Source organism: Hemicordylus capensis, chromosome 2 (genome assembly GCF_027244095.1).
Source record: "Hemicordylus capensis ecotype Gifberg chromosome 2, rHemCap1.1.pri, whole genome shotgun sequence".
Taxonomy (NCBI): Eukaryota; Metazoa; Chordata; class Lepidosauria; order Squamata; family Cordylidae; genus Hemicordylus; species Hemicordylus capensis.
Window position 1 is genome coordinate 424,882,136 of NC_069658.1, and position 18,064 is coordinate 424,900,199.

At 48.4% G+C, this 18,064-nt stretch overlaps 1 protein-coding gene across 6 annotated transcripts in view; it reads left to right on the top strand.

Annotated features, from left to right (window-relative positions):
- BAZ2A (bromodomain adjacent to zinc finger domain 2A) overlaps positions 1-18,064 on the top strand; it is a 76,498-nt gene that overhangs the window by 43,920 nt on the left and 14,514 nt on the right. For 5 of the 6 annotated variants that reach the window (XM_053301545.1, XM_053301544.1, XM_053301549.1 and 2 more), the window contains 14 exons: positions 282-500; positions 876-936; positions 1,064-1,172; positions 1,737-1,838; positions 2,570-2,780; positions 4,418-4,479; positions 5,186-5,266; positions 5,370-5,609; positions 6,219-6,473; positions 14,754-14,968; positions 15,637-15,711; positions 16,127-16,286; positions 17,336-17,395; positions 17,604-17,748. In XM_053301545.1, the coding sequence (XP_053157520.1) occupies positions 282-500; positions 876-936; positions 1,064-1,172; positions 1,737-1,838; positions 2,570-2,780; positions 4,418-4,479; positions 5,186-5,266; positions 5,370-5,609; positions 6,219-6,473; positions 14,754-14,968; positions 15,637-15,711; positions 16,127-16,286; positions 17,336-17,395; positions 17,604-17,748 (1,995 nt within the window). The remainder of the gene's footprint in view (positions 1-281; positions 501-875; positions 937-1,063; positions 1,173-1,736; positions 1,839-2,569; positions 2,781-4,417; positions 4,480-5,185; positions 5,267-5,369; positions 5,610-6,218; positions 6,474-14,753; positions 14,969-15,636; positions 15,712-16,126; positions 16,287-17,335; positions 17,396-17,603; positions 17,749-18,064) is intronic. The other variant, XM_053301548.1, reaches the window with a different exon arrangement.

An 18,064-nucleotide genomic window follows, 5' to 3' on the forward strand; every position in this document is an offset into this window, starting at 1 on the left:
GCAGCCATTTAGAAAAACATTTTTTGTCCTCTTGTACACTAGGAGAGAGAAGCTCCACCCCTTCCTTTCTCCAACATATGTGGAACCTTCTTTGAGTATCCCTCCTGCATACTTTTTAACCAAAAACAGGGCCCAAAGTAACAATAGAATAATATAATCCTTATTCAAATAAATTAATCCTAAGCGTGTATGAGGATGGATGATATGACAAAACCCCAGCCTTTCTGGTCTGCCTGAATGCTGTGTGTAATTCCTTTTCCCTTTGCAATTCTATTTACCAGTCTTGCCTTCATTTGCTGCAGAAAGCAGCCTGGAGCTGACTAGTGTGAGCGAAGTTGGGCAAGAGGGCACAGAACTTCTGGACTCACAAGCACCGCTTGAACCCGAGACTGTAGATGCTCCTGTGGGAAAAGCAGCCAACAGCAGCTGCCCAGAGGAGACTGCATCCACAATAGACGAGGACAACAAAGAGACCTCCACACTCAATATATCGGCAAAAAGTGAGCAGATCCATGCCTAATGTTAGACAGTGTTATTCCCTGACTATCTTGAATCATCTCTGCTGCCTTTCTGAGGGGGGGGGGGGCGGGGGGGGCGGGCAGGGGGCGGAGAAGCTACAGTTCTACCCTGGGGTGGGGTTGGTGTCATTGATCTCATTATGACCATTACTAGCCCTTTCACAGGATGGCCAGGTAGCATCCTTACACCTGCTACACCCGGACTGCACATCTTCGGCCCTCCAGCTGTTGTTGCAGTGGCCACTGTGGCTGAGGATGATGGGAATTCTAGGGAGCAGATCCATGAGTTTGGGCCTCTAAGCTGCATTTAAATAATTAGCAGTTGGTTTGTTGGTAATGGTGGTTCTCTGTCATCAGGTGATACCCCAAGAAGGCGGATAGCAACGGCAGATGAGGTGTGCTACCCCTTAAAGCATGGGTAAGTGGTGTCATGTGCTTGGCTGCATGGGTTTCTCCTCTGTGATGGATCTGATCCAGGCACAGTGCCTATCTCTGAAGAGGGAGAGTGCACTCTCTAGTCTCTAACAGGCTGTTTTCATGTTCAGGTGGAAAAGGGAGGTGCGCATCAAGAAAGGCAGCAGCCGCTGGCAGGGAGAGACTTGGTACTATGGGCCCTGTGGCAAGAGGATGAAGCAGTTTCCAGAGGTGATAAAGGTAAACAGCTTCCCAGTGGTGGCTGGTGATCTGAGAGAACACATTCCTCTTTACTTCCCCAGTTGGTTTGTGTCATCCTGTATCACGCTTGAGGTGATCGCTGGCAGTTCGCTTTGCCTAACGTAAATCGTGTTGCCACTTCCTGGCCCATAGACAGTTCCTGTTTCTTCATCAGCACCAGGTCAAGGAGACGTTCTAGGGGAGTGGCTTCTCTTCCCCTGCAGCTGCAGTCATCTAGTCATTTGCTATAATAACCAAGGCTCCAGTTTGATTCCTCAACAAGTAATAAGTAGGCAGGCTTGACCCAAGCCTCCTCCTCAGCACCTGAGGCATCATAGTGAGCTGCTTATGCCCACAGCATGTGGAGTGTGCTGCACTCCAGTCTCCCCCCACCATGTATATCTTGGCCCATTCTTTCCTCCTTATGATCCTGATCCAACGTTTCTCTGGTTTTGCTTCAGTGGGCATTATGGCCACCTTCAAGGGATTCTGCCTCCTAGCAGTATGTTGGGCTCAGTACTGGGTCTGTTTGGCTAACATTCTGGTGCTATACTTCCTTTCTAGTACCTGAGCAGAAACACTGTGCAGAATGTTCGCCGAGAACACTTCAGCTTCAGTCCCCGGATGCCAGTAGGAGACTTCTTTGAAGAGCGGGATACCCCTGAGGTAGGTGTTGGTACAAGGCCAGGAGCTTGCCTGGCACAGGGCCTTCTTGCAGCTGGCCTTCCACTGATATCTCATAGGCCAAGTACAGCAACTCCCTCAGGAGATGTAAAAATTAAGGCTTTACAAGCGAGTCAAGAAGGGTGTGCTGTTTTGGGGTTTTTTTTAAGTGTCCTGGCCCTTTTGGCAGATCCTTAAGTTAGGGACAGCTCAGTTCCAGGAAAAAGCCATGCACCTGAAGCTTTAATGCAAAAGCAGGCACTGGTGCCATCATGGCACCTGGACACTGTGGCATGGTTAGCAGTGAGTTCGCAGCATCCTGTCAAATGTTTAGGTCCCTTTTCTTGACGTCAGTTACAATTTTATTATTTATTACACTTCTGTTCTGCCCATCTTCTTGGAGCTCGGGGTCACATATGATTCTCCTCACAACTACCCTGTGAGGTAGGTTAGGACGAGAATGGGTGGCTGTCCCAGGGCCACCCAGTGAGCTTTCTCGCAAAGTGAAGATTTGAACTCAACTCTCCTGAATCCCAGTCTGATGTTCTAATAAATAGACCACAGTTCAGGTTCTGCTGGAAATTGCTGTCTTTATGAGGCTGGGGAGACATCATTGGGGCAGACTGACTTTTGAGAGAGTGAAAGAGAGCTGGCAGATTCTGCAGAGAATTGGGGATGGTAGAGAAAGAGAAGGTTCAGTTCCTGCAGGTAATAGCTCTTTTCTCATCTCACAGGGCCTGCAGTGGGTAAAGTTGACTCCTGAGGAAATCCCCTCTCGTATCCAGGCCATCACAGGCAAGCGTGGACGGCCCCGCAATACTGAGAAAGCCAAGGCTAAGGAACTGCCCAAGGTGAAACGTGGCCGGGGCCGGCCTCCCAAAGTGAAAGTGCCTGACCTGCTAAGCAAGACGGATGCCCGGGTTCTGAAAAGACTGGGAGCCCAAGGTACCTGCCAGACAACCCCTTTCTGCATGCCTGTAGCCTTCACAAGAAAGAGCTTTAGTCTGTGGTAGGAGTTGTTCATCAGTCTCTGAGGCAGGGCTGTTCATTCTGTGTGCCAAGAAAATTCAATTTTTGCTCTCCAAATAAGTAAAGCAGAGCAGCAAGATGCATGCAAATCTGCTTATTTTGCATAAACCTCCATTTGCATGCTTTTCCCGGAAACTAATGTTTGAGTTTTTGCAAAATTTGGAATTTCTTGTCAAGGAGCGGTGTGGCAGCAGGAAGAGAGGAACGGATAAGCAAGGGGCAGTAAGAGTATATAGGTAAGAGAACATGACTGGAGACTATGAGGGGAGGGGCAGATAGCCACCCAGAGCACAGGAGCTCTGCCCCTGAGAGCTGGAAATTCGGGCAGACACCTTATCTTTAGTTTTCCTTTGCCTCTTCCTAACTATGAGTACTAGAAACTTGCTTTAAAAGAGAGGGGGGGGGAAAGGCATTGAGTTTCAGGAAAACACATCCAAATGAGGTCCATGTAAGCTGCATACACTGAATGTGTTTTTTAAAGCAGTCCTGTTCTTAAGGCACTGTGGATACTCAACCAGGCCTCGCCTTTACTGGGGAGTGTTTAAATGCAGGACACTTGCAGCCCACCTGAAGTGCTTTTAGAACATCCCCCTGCGTCTGCTGAGTATCTGAGGTCCCCCTGTACCTAATGTTATGGCTAATGTTAGACATTGTTATTCCCTGACTCTCTTGGATTGTCTGTGCTGCCTGCAGGGGCAGGGGAGAAGCTACAGTTCTACTCTGGGGTGGGGTTGGTGTCTTTGACTTCATTATGATCGTTACTAGCCCTTTCACAGGATGACCAGGTAGCATCCTTATACCCACTACTACACCAGGATTGCACAACTTTGGCCCTCCAGCTGCTGTTGCAGTGGCCACTGTGGCTGAGGATGATGGGGATTCTAGTCCAAGAACAGCTGGAGGGCTGAAGTTGTGGACCTCTGTTTCTACATATAGCTAAAGTCCATTGTCACGCACTCTCTGTTGCCTGCACCACCTGTGACCTTGGGTCCACAGAAAATGTCCTAGAGAAGAGGGGCTTTGAGCAGCACCCAAGGTCTTGTTACTGTTGAGTAGCACTAAGAGATCCTGCAGTTGACATGTTGCTGGGCTGCACTCATATGTATGAACTGCCTTAACAGCTACACCTTTCAGCTTGGAGATGAGTGGCCTATCCTTCGCGGTTGATGCATTTATCCCTACAGTTGACAAGCTACCAAGGAGATGGCTTATATCTGGCTAGAATTTGCAGACTTCATTGCTCCTGAGAGCTAATGAAAGAATTAACATAGAGATTTGGCAAGCATGGTTGCTTGTTCTCAGGGCTGGGATAGTTAATGCACACATCTGGGGGAAGGAATATACAGCTTGAACTAGTGAGTTAGAAATTGTCACCCTCCAGTTGAGAGAGATTTGGGGGACCAAAAAGAGAGAGAGATTTTGGGGGCCACCACCCTAAATTGGCATCTTTTGTAATGCCTTCCTTTGAAGCATAAGGTTGCTTCTGGGTATGGAATTCAGGGCGGGTTTAATCGGACAGTTCTTTATTTTCTCATGTTTGTCTGTATTTGCAGAGGTGCTCAGTGATGAGGATAAGCTGAAGATGAGCAAGATCAAGAAGAAAATGAGGCAAAAGGTACATTCAGTAGAACAGAGTCATGTACTTTGGGTGGGAAGGGGAACATTCCCTATAGTGCTAGGAGAAGAATGTTTTGAGGGGGAAAGCGGGTATTTCCCCAGGGTGGGATGGGGTGTTGGGAGCTTCTTTGAGTGGTTACCACTAGGGCTGTGTATACTGTTAAGGCACACATTGCAGAGTTTCAATTATTTGTTATGAGTGCATATCCTGCCCTTCCATTTTCAATAAAATGCTCAAGGCAGCTCACGTAAAACCATTAAATATACAATAAACAGATTAATCTGAAAATGAATACAAATAATCTCTTAAAACATATCACAACCACTAGTAAATTACAGTATCTGTATAAAAATGTAATCACTCCAGCAGCATTAAAACACAATTATATCTCGCAGATTTTGGCACCAAGGATGCCAAATCCAGTGCCATGGTATTAAATTCCACAACTGATTACTTAGTGAATCCAAGCAATATGTGCTACTGTGGTTAGCAGACTATTTGCTATGTGTCTGTAGGACAGTCACTTCTCGGTTATGATGTGCAGGCAATCAGCATGTCATTGATAGGTATCTTCAGTAAAGGGTTTGGTAACTTTTGTTGTAAAGCTGGAACCATGGTTCCCCCCCCCCCCCCCGGGTTCTCTCTTTTGGGGATTCTCTCCTGTGTTCTGGGTAGTATAGCTAATGCTTGGTTCTCTTCCTAGGTACAAAATAAGCAGAAGCAGGAAGTCAAGGCACCCAAGTCCAAGGAGGTCAAGCCTAAGGAAGTGAAAAAGAAGCCTAAGGTAAGTCTTGGTTATAAGGGGCTAGTTGAGAAAGCAGGAAGGTGGCCAGAGCTTTGACATGTAATCTGATGTCAGCCTTGACAATCTTTTCCTCTTCCTCCAGGTAAAGAAAGAAAACAATAAGAAGCCAGAAAAGAATAAGCCAGAGAAGCCAAAGGAGAAGGTGAAACTGAAAGAAAAGTTGAAGCCCAAGGAAAAGAAGCTTGCGGTATCAGCCAAGGTTCCCCGGAAGGTGGATAAGAATCTCCTCGCCCAGCGGCGCCAGGAAGAACGGCAGCGGCAGCAAATGATCCTAGAAGAGATGAAGAAGCCCATTGAGGACATGTGTCTAGGAGACCACCAGGTGTGTGAGCTAATTGAACACACAGAAGTTGAGAGACAGGGACTCCTATTTCATTTGTTTGTAGAGGAGCTCTGGCCTATAGGATTCAAGCTAGCCAACGGAAGAGCTGCTGCAAGTTCTTGAGTGTGACCTTCCTAGAAGTTAAGAAAGAGAAGCAGCATTTTATTGCCTTGTATTATTTACAGTTGTCAGTGGATAAAAGCCACAGTATGCCTAGTCTTGATTTTTAGTCTGCCAGGTCATGGAGAACCCTTGCTATTTCCAGACTGACATGAACCCCTGCCCCAACCACATTCTATTTCTGCATGCACAGTAAATGTATCTTTGGAAAATAAGTTTACATATGTGGGCCTATTTATTATTTATTTTGTTTTAAGATTCTAGTTTTCTGAAAACTTGGAATGTTTTAGCAACAGCTAGGGGAATGTAAGAAAAGGGTGAGGTTCTGGAGAATGGGGTTGATAGACATTTCTATGAATAGACGTTATGACTGAGGAGATGTGGGAGAGAGCAGCCCTACCCACTGATGAATGGAAGTCCTAGTCATCCCTTCTTTGTACCTCTATCAGATCTCTACTGACATTTTGGTCTTGCCCCAATCTTCTCCAGCCTCTGCCAGAGTTTTCTCACATCCCTGGACTGGTTCTGCCCAGCCATGCCTTCTCAGACTGCTTAGCCATCGTGGAGTTCCTACACAGCTACGGCAAGGTGCTGGGTTTTGATGTAGTCAAGGAGGTTCCCAGCTTGAGCACCCTGCAAGAGGGACTCTTCAACGTAGGAGATAGTTTGGGCGAAGTGTTGGACCTCCTGGTGAAGCTGGTGAAAGCTGCACTGTACGACCCTGGCCTGCCGTCCTACTGTCAGGTAGGGCCATTTGTGCGTATCGATATTGTGGGGGGGGGGTGGTGGACTTGCATGCCCAGAAGATTCCATTATACTATTGTGTGCCTTGTGCTAATCCACCACCCGCCCCCCCCCGCCCCTGCCCCAGCTGTTTCAGATATATCAAAAGTCATTGCTTGGATATGAATGCCATAGGGTCAGATATTGTGTTTTGTTTGGGGTTTTTTTCAACTGCAACCTGAGATTCTCAGGAAGCTGCACTCAGTACCACATTATGCATGTTTCCTGTGCTCCTGTGAAATGGTGGCATAGATATAGTCCTGACTACTATTCTTTTGGTCTGCATGTACTTGGTGGGGTAGGATGCGGGTTGGGCTTGCTGGTCACCAAATGCAAGCAGAGGAAATGAGCCTCTTGTGCTAACAGGTGTCTAAAAGCGCTTTACTTTGCCAGTATGAGGACGTTCTTCCTTATCCCGGAAGAGTCTAAAACAGTCTAAAAACGACAAAGGAGACACCAAGCACATCTACTGGAGAAATACTATGCTGGGCTGTAAAAGGGATAGTAGCTCTTCAGTGCTAATAAGAGTGCTTACGGTGCGTCTTAGCCCAGCTAGTAGGACTTGCACTGGTGTTCTCTTCTAGTGTGCTCACAAAAATAAAAAGTAGCTAAATTAGGAGCAAAGGAGCAACTGTCATATCTGCTGCTCAGGTCACTGGAGTCCCAGTAGCTCTGCCCGGGAGATAATTTTGTGTTCACTGGGGCTATCTATCTATATATTTCTCTTAGGCATACCCGTCGCTTATCCCATGTGCGACAGCTCTCGCAAGAGTTCTTGAGAGAGAGGGCCAAGCGGTAACACAAACGAGCAGATGTGCTCTGGCCCCAGGGTCTGATCTGAAGGTACCTGAGGCTGAGAGGATATTGGACAGCTGGTCCAATTGGAGGGGAGCTAGTCTTGTGGCAATAAGCATGAATTGTCCCTTTTGCTAAGCAGGTTCTGCCCTAGTTTGCAATTGAATGAATTGAATACTACATGCATATCCCATTGCAAGATATTCCCCTTAGGATACTGCACTGCAGGATATTCCCCCTAAGGCATGGGGCCACTCTGGAAAGAGCACCTGCATGCAGAAGGCTCTAAGTTCCCTCCCTGGCAGCATCTCCAAGATAGTGGAGAGAGACTCTTGCCTGCAACCTTGGAAAAGCCGCTGCCAGTCTGTGTAGACAATACTGAGCTAGATGGACCAATGGTCTGACTCAGTATAAGGCAGCTTCGTATGTTCCTGTGAGGCAGCAATCCTAGTAAAGCTAAGCAAGTCTGAGTCTGGCCAGTGCTTGGATGGGAGACTGTCTGGGAGTTGTAAATAAACCACCTTGAGGTACAGCATGGATGGGAAATAAGTGTAATAAATAATGCTGTCCTTACAGTTTTTCGACATGGTCTCTGTGCTTTACATGAATGGGCTTTGTGCCTGCGCAAGAGACCACATCGGAGCTTCCAAGCTAGAGTTCTAACTTTTGGTGGTAACCTCGCCCCCTCGGTATATAGGCAGCTGCGCAGGCTTCCCTCTCCAGTCTTTCATCGTCTGTGTTCGAAGACACATCGCTGAGCTGCTCCTTGCTAGACTCTTGTGCAAATACTGTGTTCTCCTTCCTTCTTTCTCCCCCCCCCCATTTTTGTTCAGTACTTCCCTTCCTTAGCATTTTTATTTCACCCCCGATCACCCCCTCGGATATCTTCCTAGTTTCATTTTTCACCCCGTCGCGGCCTTCGGGCCTGGTGTGCTGCGGATCCTTCACCTCCGCTTTTCTCCGTATACCCTCTTCGGCCTGTGGCAAAGACTACAAAATTTAAGCAGTGTGGTTGCTGCAAATCCAAGATCTTTTTGACCGACGGCCACAAGCTCTGCCTTTTTTGCCTGGGTGAATCCCACAAGGTTGGCTCTTGTCTGCACTGTGCAGCCTTTACGAAGAAGGCGCGCAAAAATCGAGCCTCTCACCTTCGTTCTTGGCTTTGGGAACAGGTGTTCCAAACTACGGGCTTGGACAAACTGTCCACCATGCAGGCTTCGTCCAATACCTCTCCTGCAGCCCGGGGCTTACAGCCCATTTTGTCCCCTCCGGGAGTCTCGGTGACTACCCCCGAGGTGAATATACCCATCGATCCCGTGGCTTGGGCTTCAACATCGATACCGAAGAGTTTGGTAGCAGTATCTATCTTGACGGCGGCATTGATTGAACTGTGTTCTGTCCAGCCGGCCAAAAAGAGAAAGAAGGACCGTCACGCTCCTTCCGAACCACCAACAAAGAAGCAGAAATGGACGCACGATACCGAATGTCGATCCTGAACTCTACATACTGAAACTGTCCTTGATACCGAGGTCGCCTATGGCTCTAGCCCACACGATCTCGTGTACGAGTCCGAGCACAACTCTGAGCCTGAGGAGCTCCCTCTGGAGCAACCATGCCGCTGGGCCAACCAAGACTTGGAAGCTGCTCTGGATGAGCGCTACGCCAGACAAGTTGAAGAAGAAGCAGATTACTACACACATCAAGAAGTTCACCATTGCCATCGGGCCTCCACTGCTGTGGAGCCGCCCCTTCGACATTCTGCCTCTCGTCGCCCTTCTATACCGGCTTACTCGACCTCGACCTCGGCCCCGATCCTGAACCTGCCTTCGGTACCAGCAACGCTGCCGCCTCCTCCTCCACCCCGGACTACATCTCTTCTACCTCCACGGGTTCCACCCAGAAATTCGCCTGTACAGGCAGCTATGGCTACTATTGCCCCCGACTCCAGACCGACTACTCGGCTCCGGATTCGACCGCTCCGACCCCTGGTATCGACCGACTCGTCGGATTCATCCTCAGGTGAAGACGGCCCAGAATCCTCCCTATCCGATAGGATATCTTTGGGCTCTTCGCCTCCCTCTTTATTGCTGGACCCTAGGCCCAGCTCCCCATCGGAGGATTTCCGTATTTATACAGACTTTGTCTCACATATGGCAGCTTCGTTGGGAGTCCACCTTTCTCAAGGGGACAAATCTGAACCTGACCCCCTTTTTCAATTAATCGAGGATGATGCCTGTCCTTTGGTATCGCTATTGTTGAACCCATCTATTCTCAAAATGGCCAGGACCTCTTGGATCAAGCCTTCCTCTCTTCCACAAACATCTAAACGGCTTGACTCCTTTTACAAGGTTCATGCTTCCGTGGATCAAGATGATTCCTTTCTGAAGCAACATCCATCTACGGATTTGATTGTGGTTGAATCTTCCTTCTCTAAATTCAGGGGATATTCCTCCTCTACCCCACCCGACAAAGAGGGAAAGAAACTAGACACGTTGGAAAGCATTCATACTCCATTGCTTCTTTATTGACAACAGTTACAAACTACCAGGCATACTATGCCAAATACCAGTCCTTTCTTTGGGACCATATTCCCCTCTTCTTGGACCACCTCCCTGAGGAACAGCAGGGCCTGGCCAAGGTCTTTCTCCGAGAGGCCACGTAGGTCTCTAAGGAGGAGCTTCATGCAATTCACCACTCTATGGAGGGAGCCGCTAAAGTAATGGCAATGCCCGTTGCCATGCCTGGCTCAGGTCTTCCGGTCTCACACCCGATGCTATATCTAGAGTGGAAGATCTTCCCTTCGATGGCTCCTCTCTATTCGGAGAGAAAACAGATGACACTCTTCAAAAAGTGCAGAAACTGCATAACACAGCCCGCTCCATAGGTCTTCAGCATTCCACAACCCACCATTACAAACCACAAAAATGGCAACGACAACCATATTCTTCTAAACAGCAATACTATCAACCCCAGGACAAGTCCTTTCACTCCAACAGATACCAGCCTTACAGAAAGCGCTCCAACTTCACCGGATCCAAGATGCAGCAGCGCTCCAAAGGGTCCCAGCCCTCAGCCAAAGGACAATGACTTGCACCCTCCCCTCCATTGGGGCACTAGGCTCTCCCCCTTCATTTCCACTTGGGAGAATACCACCACAGACTCCTGGGCCCTGACCATAGTGAGGGTTGGTTATGCTATAGAATTTGCATCCACCTCTCCGTACAACCCCCCGTTACCCACTCCACCTACCCCAGCTCTCCTGGAAGAGATCGACTCCGTACTCTCCAAATCCGCAATAGAACTGGTTCACAATCCTCAATCCCCGGGTTTCCGCTCCCGATACTTTACTGTTCCCAAGCCGGACGGCTCCCTTCGCCCCATCCTGGATCTCTGGGAATTCAACTCCTACATCACCTACCGCAGGTTTCGTATGGTCACGCTTCCTACCATCATCTCCCTCCTACAATAGAACCAGTGGTTCATTTCCATCGACCTCAAGGATGCATATTATCACATCAACATCAGACCTCAGCACCATCATTTCCTCTGCTTTCAAATAGCAAACAACACTTAGCAATTCCGCGCCCTTCCCTTCAGACTGGCATCCGTGCCCCAGGTGTTCACCAAATGCATGGCCCCAGTGGTGGCGGCCCTGCAACAACAAAATATCCAGATTTTTCCATACCTTGACGATTGGCTCGTGGTGGCTCACAACCCACAATCCCTTCTCAGAGACCTCCACATGGTCATCACCCTCCTCTCCAACCTGGGCCTCCAGGTGAACTACGAAAAATCAAAGCTCTCCCTTTCCAGAATGATAGGATTTATGGGAATCCTCTTCAACTCCGTTCAATCCAAAATCTTCCTGCCTCAGCGTAGAACCCAGGCCATCCTGGATTTGTCAGCCCACCTACTCTGCCACCCTACCCAGTCAGCACGAATAGTTCAATGCCTGTTAGGACATATGGCTTCCACCACCCACATCCTCCCTCATGCCAGGCTACGGGCCAGGACTCTACAGCACTGGTTCCTTTCAGTGTTCTCTCTACACGAGGACTCCCTCGCTACCATCCTAATGGTAGTACCCAGAATGTTGGGGGCAATATGCTAAATCATTGTAAACCGCTTAGAGAGCTTCGGCTATAGAGCGGTATATAAATGTAAGTGCTATTGCTATTGCTAATGCTCCCGCCTCGGGTTCTGCACTCCCTTCTGTGGTGGACAAACCCGATCAACCTCACCGTCGGCTCCCCCTTCCACGTTCCGCTCTTCTACTCACCACGGATGCATCCATGGCTGGTTGGGGTGCTCACGCCAACAATCACAACATCCACGGCATCTGGACCTTGACCGAAGCTGCCCACCACATCAGTTATCTTGAACTATTAGCAATATTCAAAGCCTTGAAAGCCTTCCTTCCCCTGATAAGGGGCTCCCACGTCCTCGTTCAGATGGAAAATACTACCGCCAAAGCATACCTGAACAGACAAGTCGGCAACTCTTCCAGCTCCCTTCTGTTCCTGTCCATGGAACTTTGCCTCTGGTGCATTCACCACAGCATCACGCCCCGGTTGTCCATATACAGGGACAAGACAACGTCACGGCGGATAGGCTAAGCAGGACTCTAACAACATCGCACGAGTGGCAACTACATTCCCCCACACTGCGCTCCCTCTTCCGCCGCTGGTTCCTCCCAGAAATAGACCTCTTTGCGTCAGAGGCGAATACGCAATGCCACCAGTATTGCTCCAGGTCTGGGATCAGACCCAATTCTCTGGGAGATGCATTTGCCCTACCTTGGACGGAACGCCTCATCTACGCCTTCTCTCCAATTCCTCTACTTCCTCGAGTCCTTCAAAAGATTTCCCAGGACTGCCCGCATTACATCCTCATTGCCCTGTGGTGGCCCAGGCAGCCCTGGTTTCCCCAACTCCTTGGTCTATTCAATTATCGCTATCACCACTTCCCCCACATCCCTCACCTCCTCTCACTACAGAACGGTCGCCTTCTCCATCCAGACCTACAGCGCATCCACCTCACAGCTTGGCACATAGTCCCAACCTCCGGGCGGACCTGCTACGAATAGTCCAGGTAAACCCTCCACTATCTCCTCCTACTCCCACAAGTGGACTCGTTTTCAGAACTTTCTAAGGGACTGGGAGATTCTCATACACTCTGTTTCTGTAGAACATGTTTGTTCATATTTGCTATCCCTCAAAGAGGCCGGACTTAAGATCCCGTCCTTGCGGGTTCACCTCGCAGCCATAGTGGCTAACTCTCCTCCCTCATGGTTCCAACACCCTACGGTTAAGCATTTCCTTAAAGGACTCACTCATCTTTATCCAGACCCGCCAGTCATGGCCCCTGCTTGGGACCTGACCTTGGTGCTCTCTTTGCTCATGAACGCTCCCTTTGAACCCATGGCTACGATTTATCTCGACCTCTTTTCCTGTAAAGTAGCCTTCCTCACGGCTATCACCTTGGCCAGACAGGTCAGTGAACTCAGGGCTCTTAGAGCTGACTCTCCATACTTGACCTTCCACAAGGAAAAAGCCGTCCTTCGGCCGGACATTGCCTTCCTTCCGAAGGTAGTCACATCGTTTCACCATTCACAACCAATCTCCTTACCTGCATTCTTCGCTGAGCCGTCGACTGCAGCCGAACGACGTCTCCATACTCTGGACGTTCATAGGGCGCTCGCCTTCTATGTCGACCACACCTCCGCCCTTCGAACCTCCAATTCCCTCTTCGTACTCCACTCTGGACCTAACAGAGGCAAGCAGGCCTCTGCACAGACCATATCCAGATGGGTAGTCCGCACCATCTCCCTAGCATACCAGATTGCCAAGAAGCCTCTTCCGCTCTCTGTTAAGGCACATTCAACGAGAGCGGTTGAGGCGTCCACTGCCTTTGACAGGTCTATTCTGCTGGATGTTATCTGCCATGCGGCTACGTGGGCGTCAAAGCACTCGTTCATACAACACTACGCCCTGGATGTCCAAGCCAGAAAAGACATGGCGTTTGGCAGGGTGGAGCTACAATCTATCTTCGCCTTATCTCGCCTCCAGGTGAGCATGGCACGGGTGCAGCTTGCTATGCGCCCATTCATGTAAAGCACAGAGACCACGTTGAAGAACGACAGGTTGCTTACCTATAACTTGGGTTCTTCTAGTGGTCATCTGTGCTCTCACATGCCCACCCATCCTCCCCTCTTCTTGTGTCTTTTCTGCTAGTCTCTTTCAGATTGTGGACTCAGAAGACTGGAGAGGGAAGCCCACGCAGCCGCCTATATACTGAGGGGCGGGGTTACCGCCAAAAGTCTGAACTCTAGCTTGGAAGCTCCGATGTGGTCTCGGCGCAGGCACAAAGCCCATTTGTGTAAAAGCACAGATGACCACTAGAAGAACCCAAGTTACAGGTAAGCAACCTGTCGTTATCACCTGATGCTTTGTTGTTGGTGTTGCCTGTTTGCTCTGAGACTACAGTTCTGTTGCACACTGCAGAAATGCTCAATTGCAGAATTTATTTTGATTGCACAGAAGCTTCATCCCCACTGCTCTCTGCTTATAAGCATAAGTTTATTTAGGCCTTGACAGAACTCATGGAATATCAAAGGGCAGTGGGTAGAGAGGATGCGATTGGGTCAGTGGGAAACAATACAAAGCTGCAAAGAGTGACAAGAGCCTATGCTATGCCCCACCAAGATCCCCTCTAGGTCCCCTTTCATCTAAAAGATTTTAGCAAATATTTCTGTGCAACTTTAAGCTCATATCTGCAACACTAAGTGCCAGAAACTTAATATTTTAAAAACAAATGGATGTACTCAAGAATCTTGGTGGGTATGCTTAAAAAACCATAATCTGCTTGTATTACCTATTTGTCTTAATATAATGTGCCTCTGCTAATCCTAGGACCATAGCAAGTAACTCTCACAACACTGAACCCCACCCCAAGCCCTTGGAAGTCAGTCTCATCTCCCTACTGCTGCTGAGATGCTCTCACACTTTCTGGTCTCACCTTTGCAGCCATAACAGCTTGTTTTGATGGTGGGGTGTTTTGTTTTGTTTTGTTTTGTTTTGTTTTTTGCAGGGGTAAGGTGCAGGGACAAGATGCTTCAGTGATAGCTGTTGTTCAGAATGCTGATTTAGGTCTCTCCAGTACTACATTCTGTATTACATGGCTGAGGTTGAATCCCTCCTTTATTTTTTTTATTCTTTCACCACTGTCCTGTTTTGCAGTTTATGGAAGAATGCCTAATCTAGCAGGGGTGTCACTTGTGCTAGCTGATTGAAGACTACTTAATATTCAGTGTGCTTGATGGCGGCAAGGGTGATGATGACCATATTGCTTAAGTTGTTCTGTGTAGTGCCCATTTCTGTCTGCTGCTGGAGGAACTGAGCCAAGGGCTATCTGTGTGTGACTATTCTCCTCCCTTTCTCCTGCCAGTCACTGAAGATCCTTGGTGAAAAGCTCTCTGAGATAAGCCTGAATCGTGACACTGTGTCAGAGGTCCTTCGCTGCTTCCTCATGGCTTATGGGGCAGATGAGAACCTGTGTGATAGCTTGCGCACTAAACCCTTCCAGGCACTGCCCCCAGACAGGAAGGCTGCTGTCTTGGCCTTCCTGGTCAACGAACTCAACAGCAGTGCCCTTATCATCAAGTAAGTGGTGATGGGTCAAGGAATTTCTTGAATTGTGTCTCTCTTGGCCACATTTATGCAGCAGTCTTGACTCTTGAGTCCCAAGATACTGTTACCTTATTGAGCTGAAAGAAGAAGGCATTGAGGGGGGAGGACAATACCATTCAGCATGTCTTCAGCCTGTGTTTAATGAGGATTAACCACAAATCCCAGCACACATTTTGTCTCCATAAGACCATAGTAGCCAAGCTGGAGAGCCTATAGGGACTACTTGTGCTATGCCTCTACTTGAGAGTCTAAATAAGACACCCATCAGAGGGTGAGCCAGAGTGGCTTCCTGTTCTTTGGTAACCTCACCAGTACATAACACAGATTGCCTCAGAAATTCACAGGAGAGAATCCTCCATATGGAGAATTGGTCCCTTTGCTCAAGGAAAAGCGATAGGAACGGGGCCCAAGTGTGTTGCCCCAATATATATGTTCTGTGTGTCTGTTACGAAGAAATGAGTGGCTTGACCTGCTGTTCTGCTGCCAGACTATATTGGGTATATGTGTGGAGATGACATGATGATTCTCAAAAGAGCATTACACGGAAGTTGGTACAAAGGGAATTCCTTTACTATCCGCTGCAGTTGAAGTTCTTCTTTTCTATGCATTCTAAATGCACCCTGCTCTTCTCATTCTTACAGTGAAATTGACAAGACTTTGGAGAACATGTCCAACCACAGGAGAAACAAATGGATCATCGAGGGGAAGTTGCGCAGGTAGGTATCCTGCTTTTAAATTTGACCCAATTTTAACTTGTTTCAGCAGTGTACTGGCAGTGGGTGTGTGGAGCAAGTGCTAGTTGAAGAAGCCTGAAAACATATTGGTCATACAAGTCCAGTATTCCTTGGGGTGGGGTGGAAACTAATCCTGACGTTAGGGCCACGAGTGACTATTGATTGCTTCCTCTTACACAATTACTGACTTGCCAGAGAAGTTGGGTAGAAATAATCTTTCTTCCATCTTTCCTTTATGTGGGCCATCTAAAAATATTGTTCCAAGCCACTGGTTATGCTAGCTCATTTGAGTCAGTTGTTGTGGATTTTTAACCCCTGCCTCAAGTTCCATTCTCAAAGCCCCCTGCTCTAAGGTATCCTGCCTCTTTTCTCCCCATGCCCTGTTGTTGCGCTGTAGATTGAAGATTGCTCTAGCCAAGAAGACAGGACGACCTGAGTCGGAAATCTCTGTCTTGGAGGAGGGGCGATGGCGGCGGAGCTTACGCATCACTGAGGAGAATGAGGACATGGAAATAGAGGAGAGGAGCAGAGCATGCAAGGCCCGGAAAAATGATGAGGTGATGGTGCAGCTGTAGAAGGGCATATACAATTTCCCTCAGTCTCTGTGGTGTTATAAAGAGCAAGTTTGGATGAAGTAGTGTTGGTACCATAACACTAAAGATGGGGAATAGTCACTCCTGATGGTCTGACATTGATTTATTGATTTGATTTGATTTGATTTCTATACCGCCCTTCCAAAAATGGCTCAGGGTGGTTTACACAGAGAAATAACATATAACAAATAAGATGGATCCCTGTCCCCGAAGGGCTCACAACAATCTAAAAAGAAACATAAGACAGACACCAGCAACAGTCACTGGAGGTACTGTGCTGGGGTGGATAGGGCCAGTTACTCTCCCCCTGCTAAATAAAGAGAATCACCACGTTAAAAGGTGCCTCTTGCCAAGTTAGCAGGGGTATTCATATCTCTGAACATTTGTAAACGTCCTCTTTGGGCATGGATGTTCAAGCAAGTCTAACCAGCTAAGGAGGGCTGGTCTTATGATAGCAAGCATGAATTGTCCCCTTTGTTAAGTGGTTTCCACCCTAATTTGCATTTGAATGGGAGACTACATGTGTGAGCACTGCAAGATATTCCCCTTAGGGGGAGGGGCTGCTCTGGGAAGAGCACCTGCGTGCTTGCAGGCAGAAGGTTCCAAGTTCCCTCCCTGGCAGCATCTCCAAGATAGGGCTGAGAGAGATTGCTGCCTGCAGCCTCGGAGAAGTCGCTGCCAGTCTGTGTAGACAGTACTGAGCTAGATGGACCAATGGTCTGACTCTGTGTAAAGCAGCTTCCTATGTTCCTAACCTTGTTAAAATGCATGGGTTTCCCCCCCACCAACACTTCAAGCCTTCAGCAGTGAGACTTTATTCTCTGCATCCCCTTGGGTACAATAGGAGCAGGCCTTCTGTACATTTTGTAATTCCCCAGGCAGTCATGGTTGTCGTCAAATATACATCTCACCCTGCCCCCAGCTTGGCTGTTCTAGTGCTTTCAAAGTAAATTCACCCAGATTTGGGGGGAAAGGAGAGGGTTTGGTTCTAATTTATTTTCTTCTTTCCCCAGAATGATACTCCAGTTTCCAGTGTGCCTGAGCTGGAGAGGCAAATTGAAAAGCTTTCCAAGGTATATACTTGGGGCTGGAGAGATGAAGATGGGATGGTAGGAAAGAGCTGTGGTTTCCATTAGGCTTAGTATGGGTTGACAGTGACTCACCTGGGGTGGGGGTGGTAATAGGATGGTTTCTGAAAATGTAGCTCCTTGCTCTTGTCATAAGAGCTTCCCATACATATGTTTCTTTTCTACACTATTGGTACTTTTCTTCTTGCTGCAGCGCCAGATGTTCTTCCGCAAGAAGCTGCTCCATGCCTCACAGCTGTTGCGGGCTTCATCACTGGGGCAGGACAGATATCGGCGCCGGTACTGGGTACTGCCCCACCTGGGTGGGATCTTTGTAGAAGGTTGTGAAGCCTCAACAGGTATGTAGGGCTTAGCGTGTAGCTGCTCAGGGGTGTCTTTTGAGGTTTGGGTTGTTGTTGTTTTTTAAAGTAAGGGAAGGCCCAGTAGGTCCCATAACTTCGTTTAGTAACGAAGAGCAAACCTTACTTCTGGTGTCCTTGGTGTAAGTCATGGCACCCGCATCTTGCTGATGTGGCCACAAGGAGGGGGATTGTTGCAGCTGGCAAGACAGGTAGGGATGGTATCGGAAAAGAGGCATTGAGCAATTCAGGCTTTGGGATCAGAAGAATAGAGCAGAAGTGGAAACGGGTGGTGTTGGTATTTCTGGTTATTCCT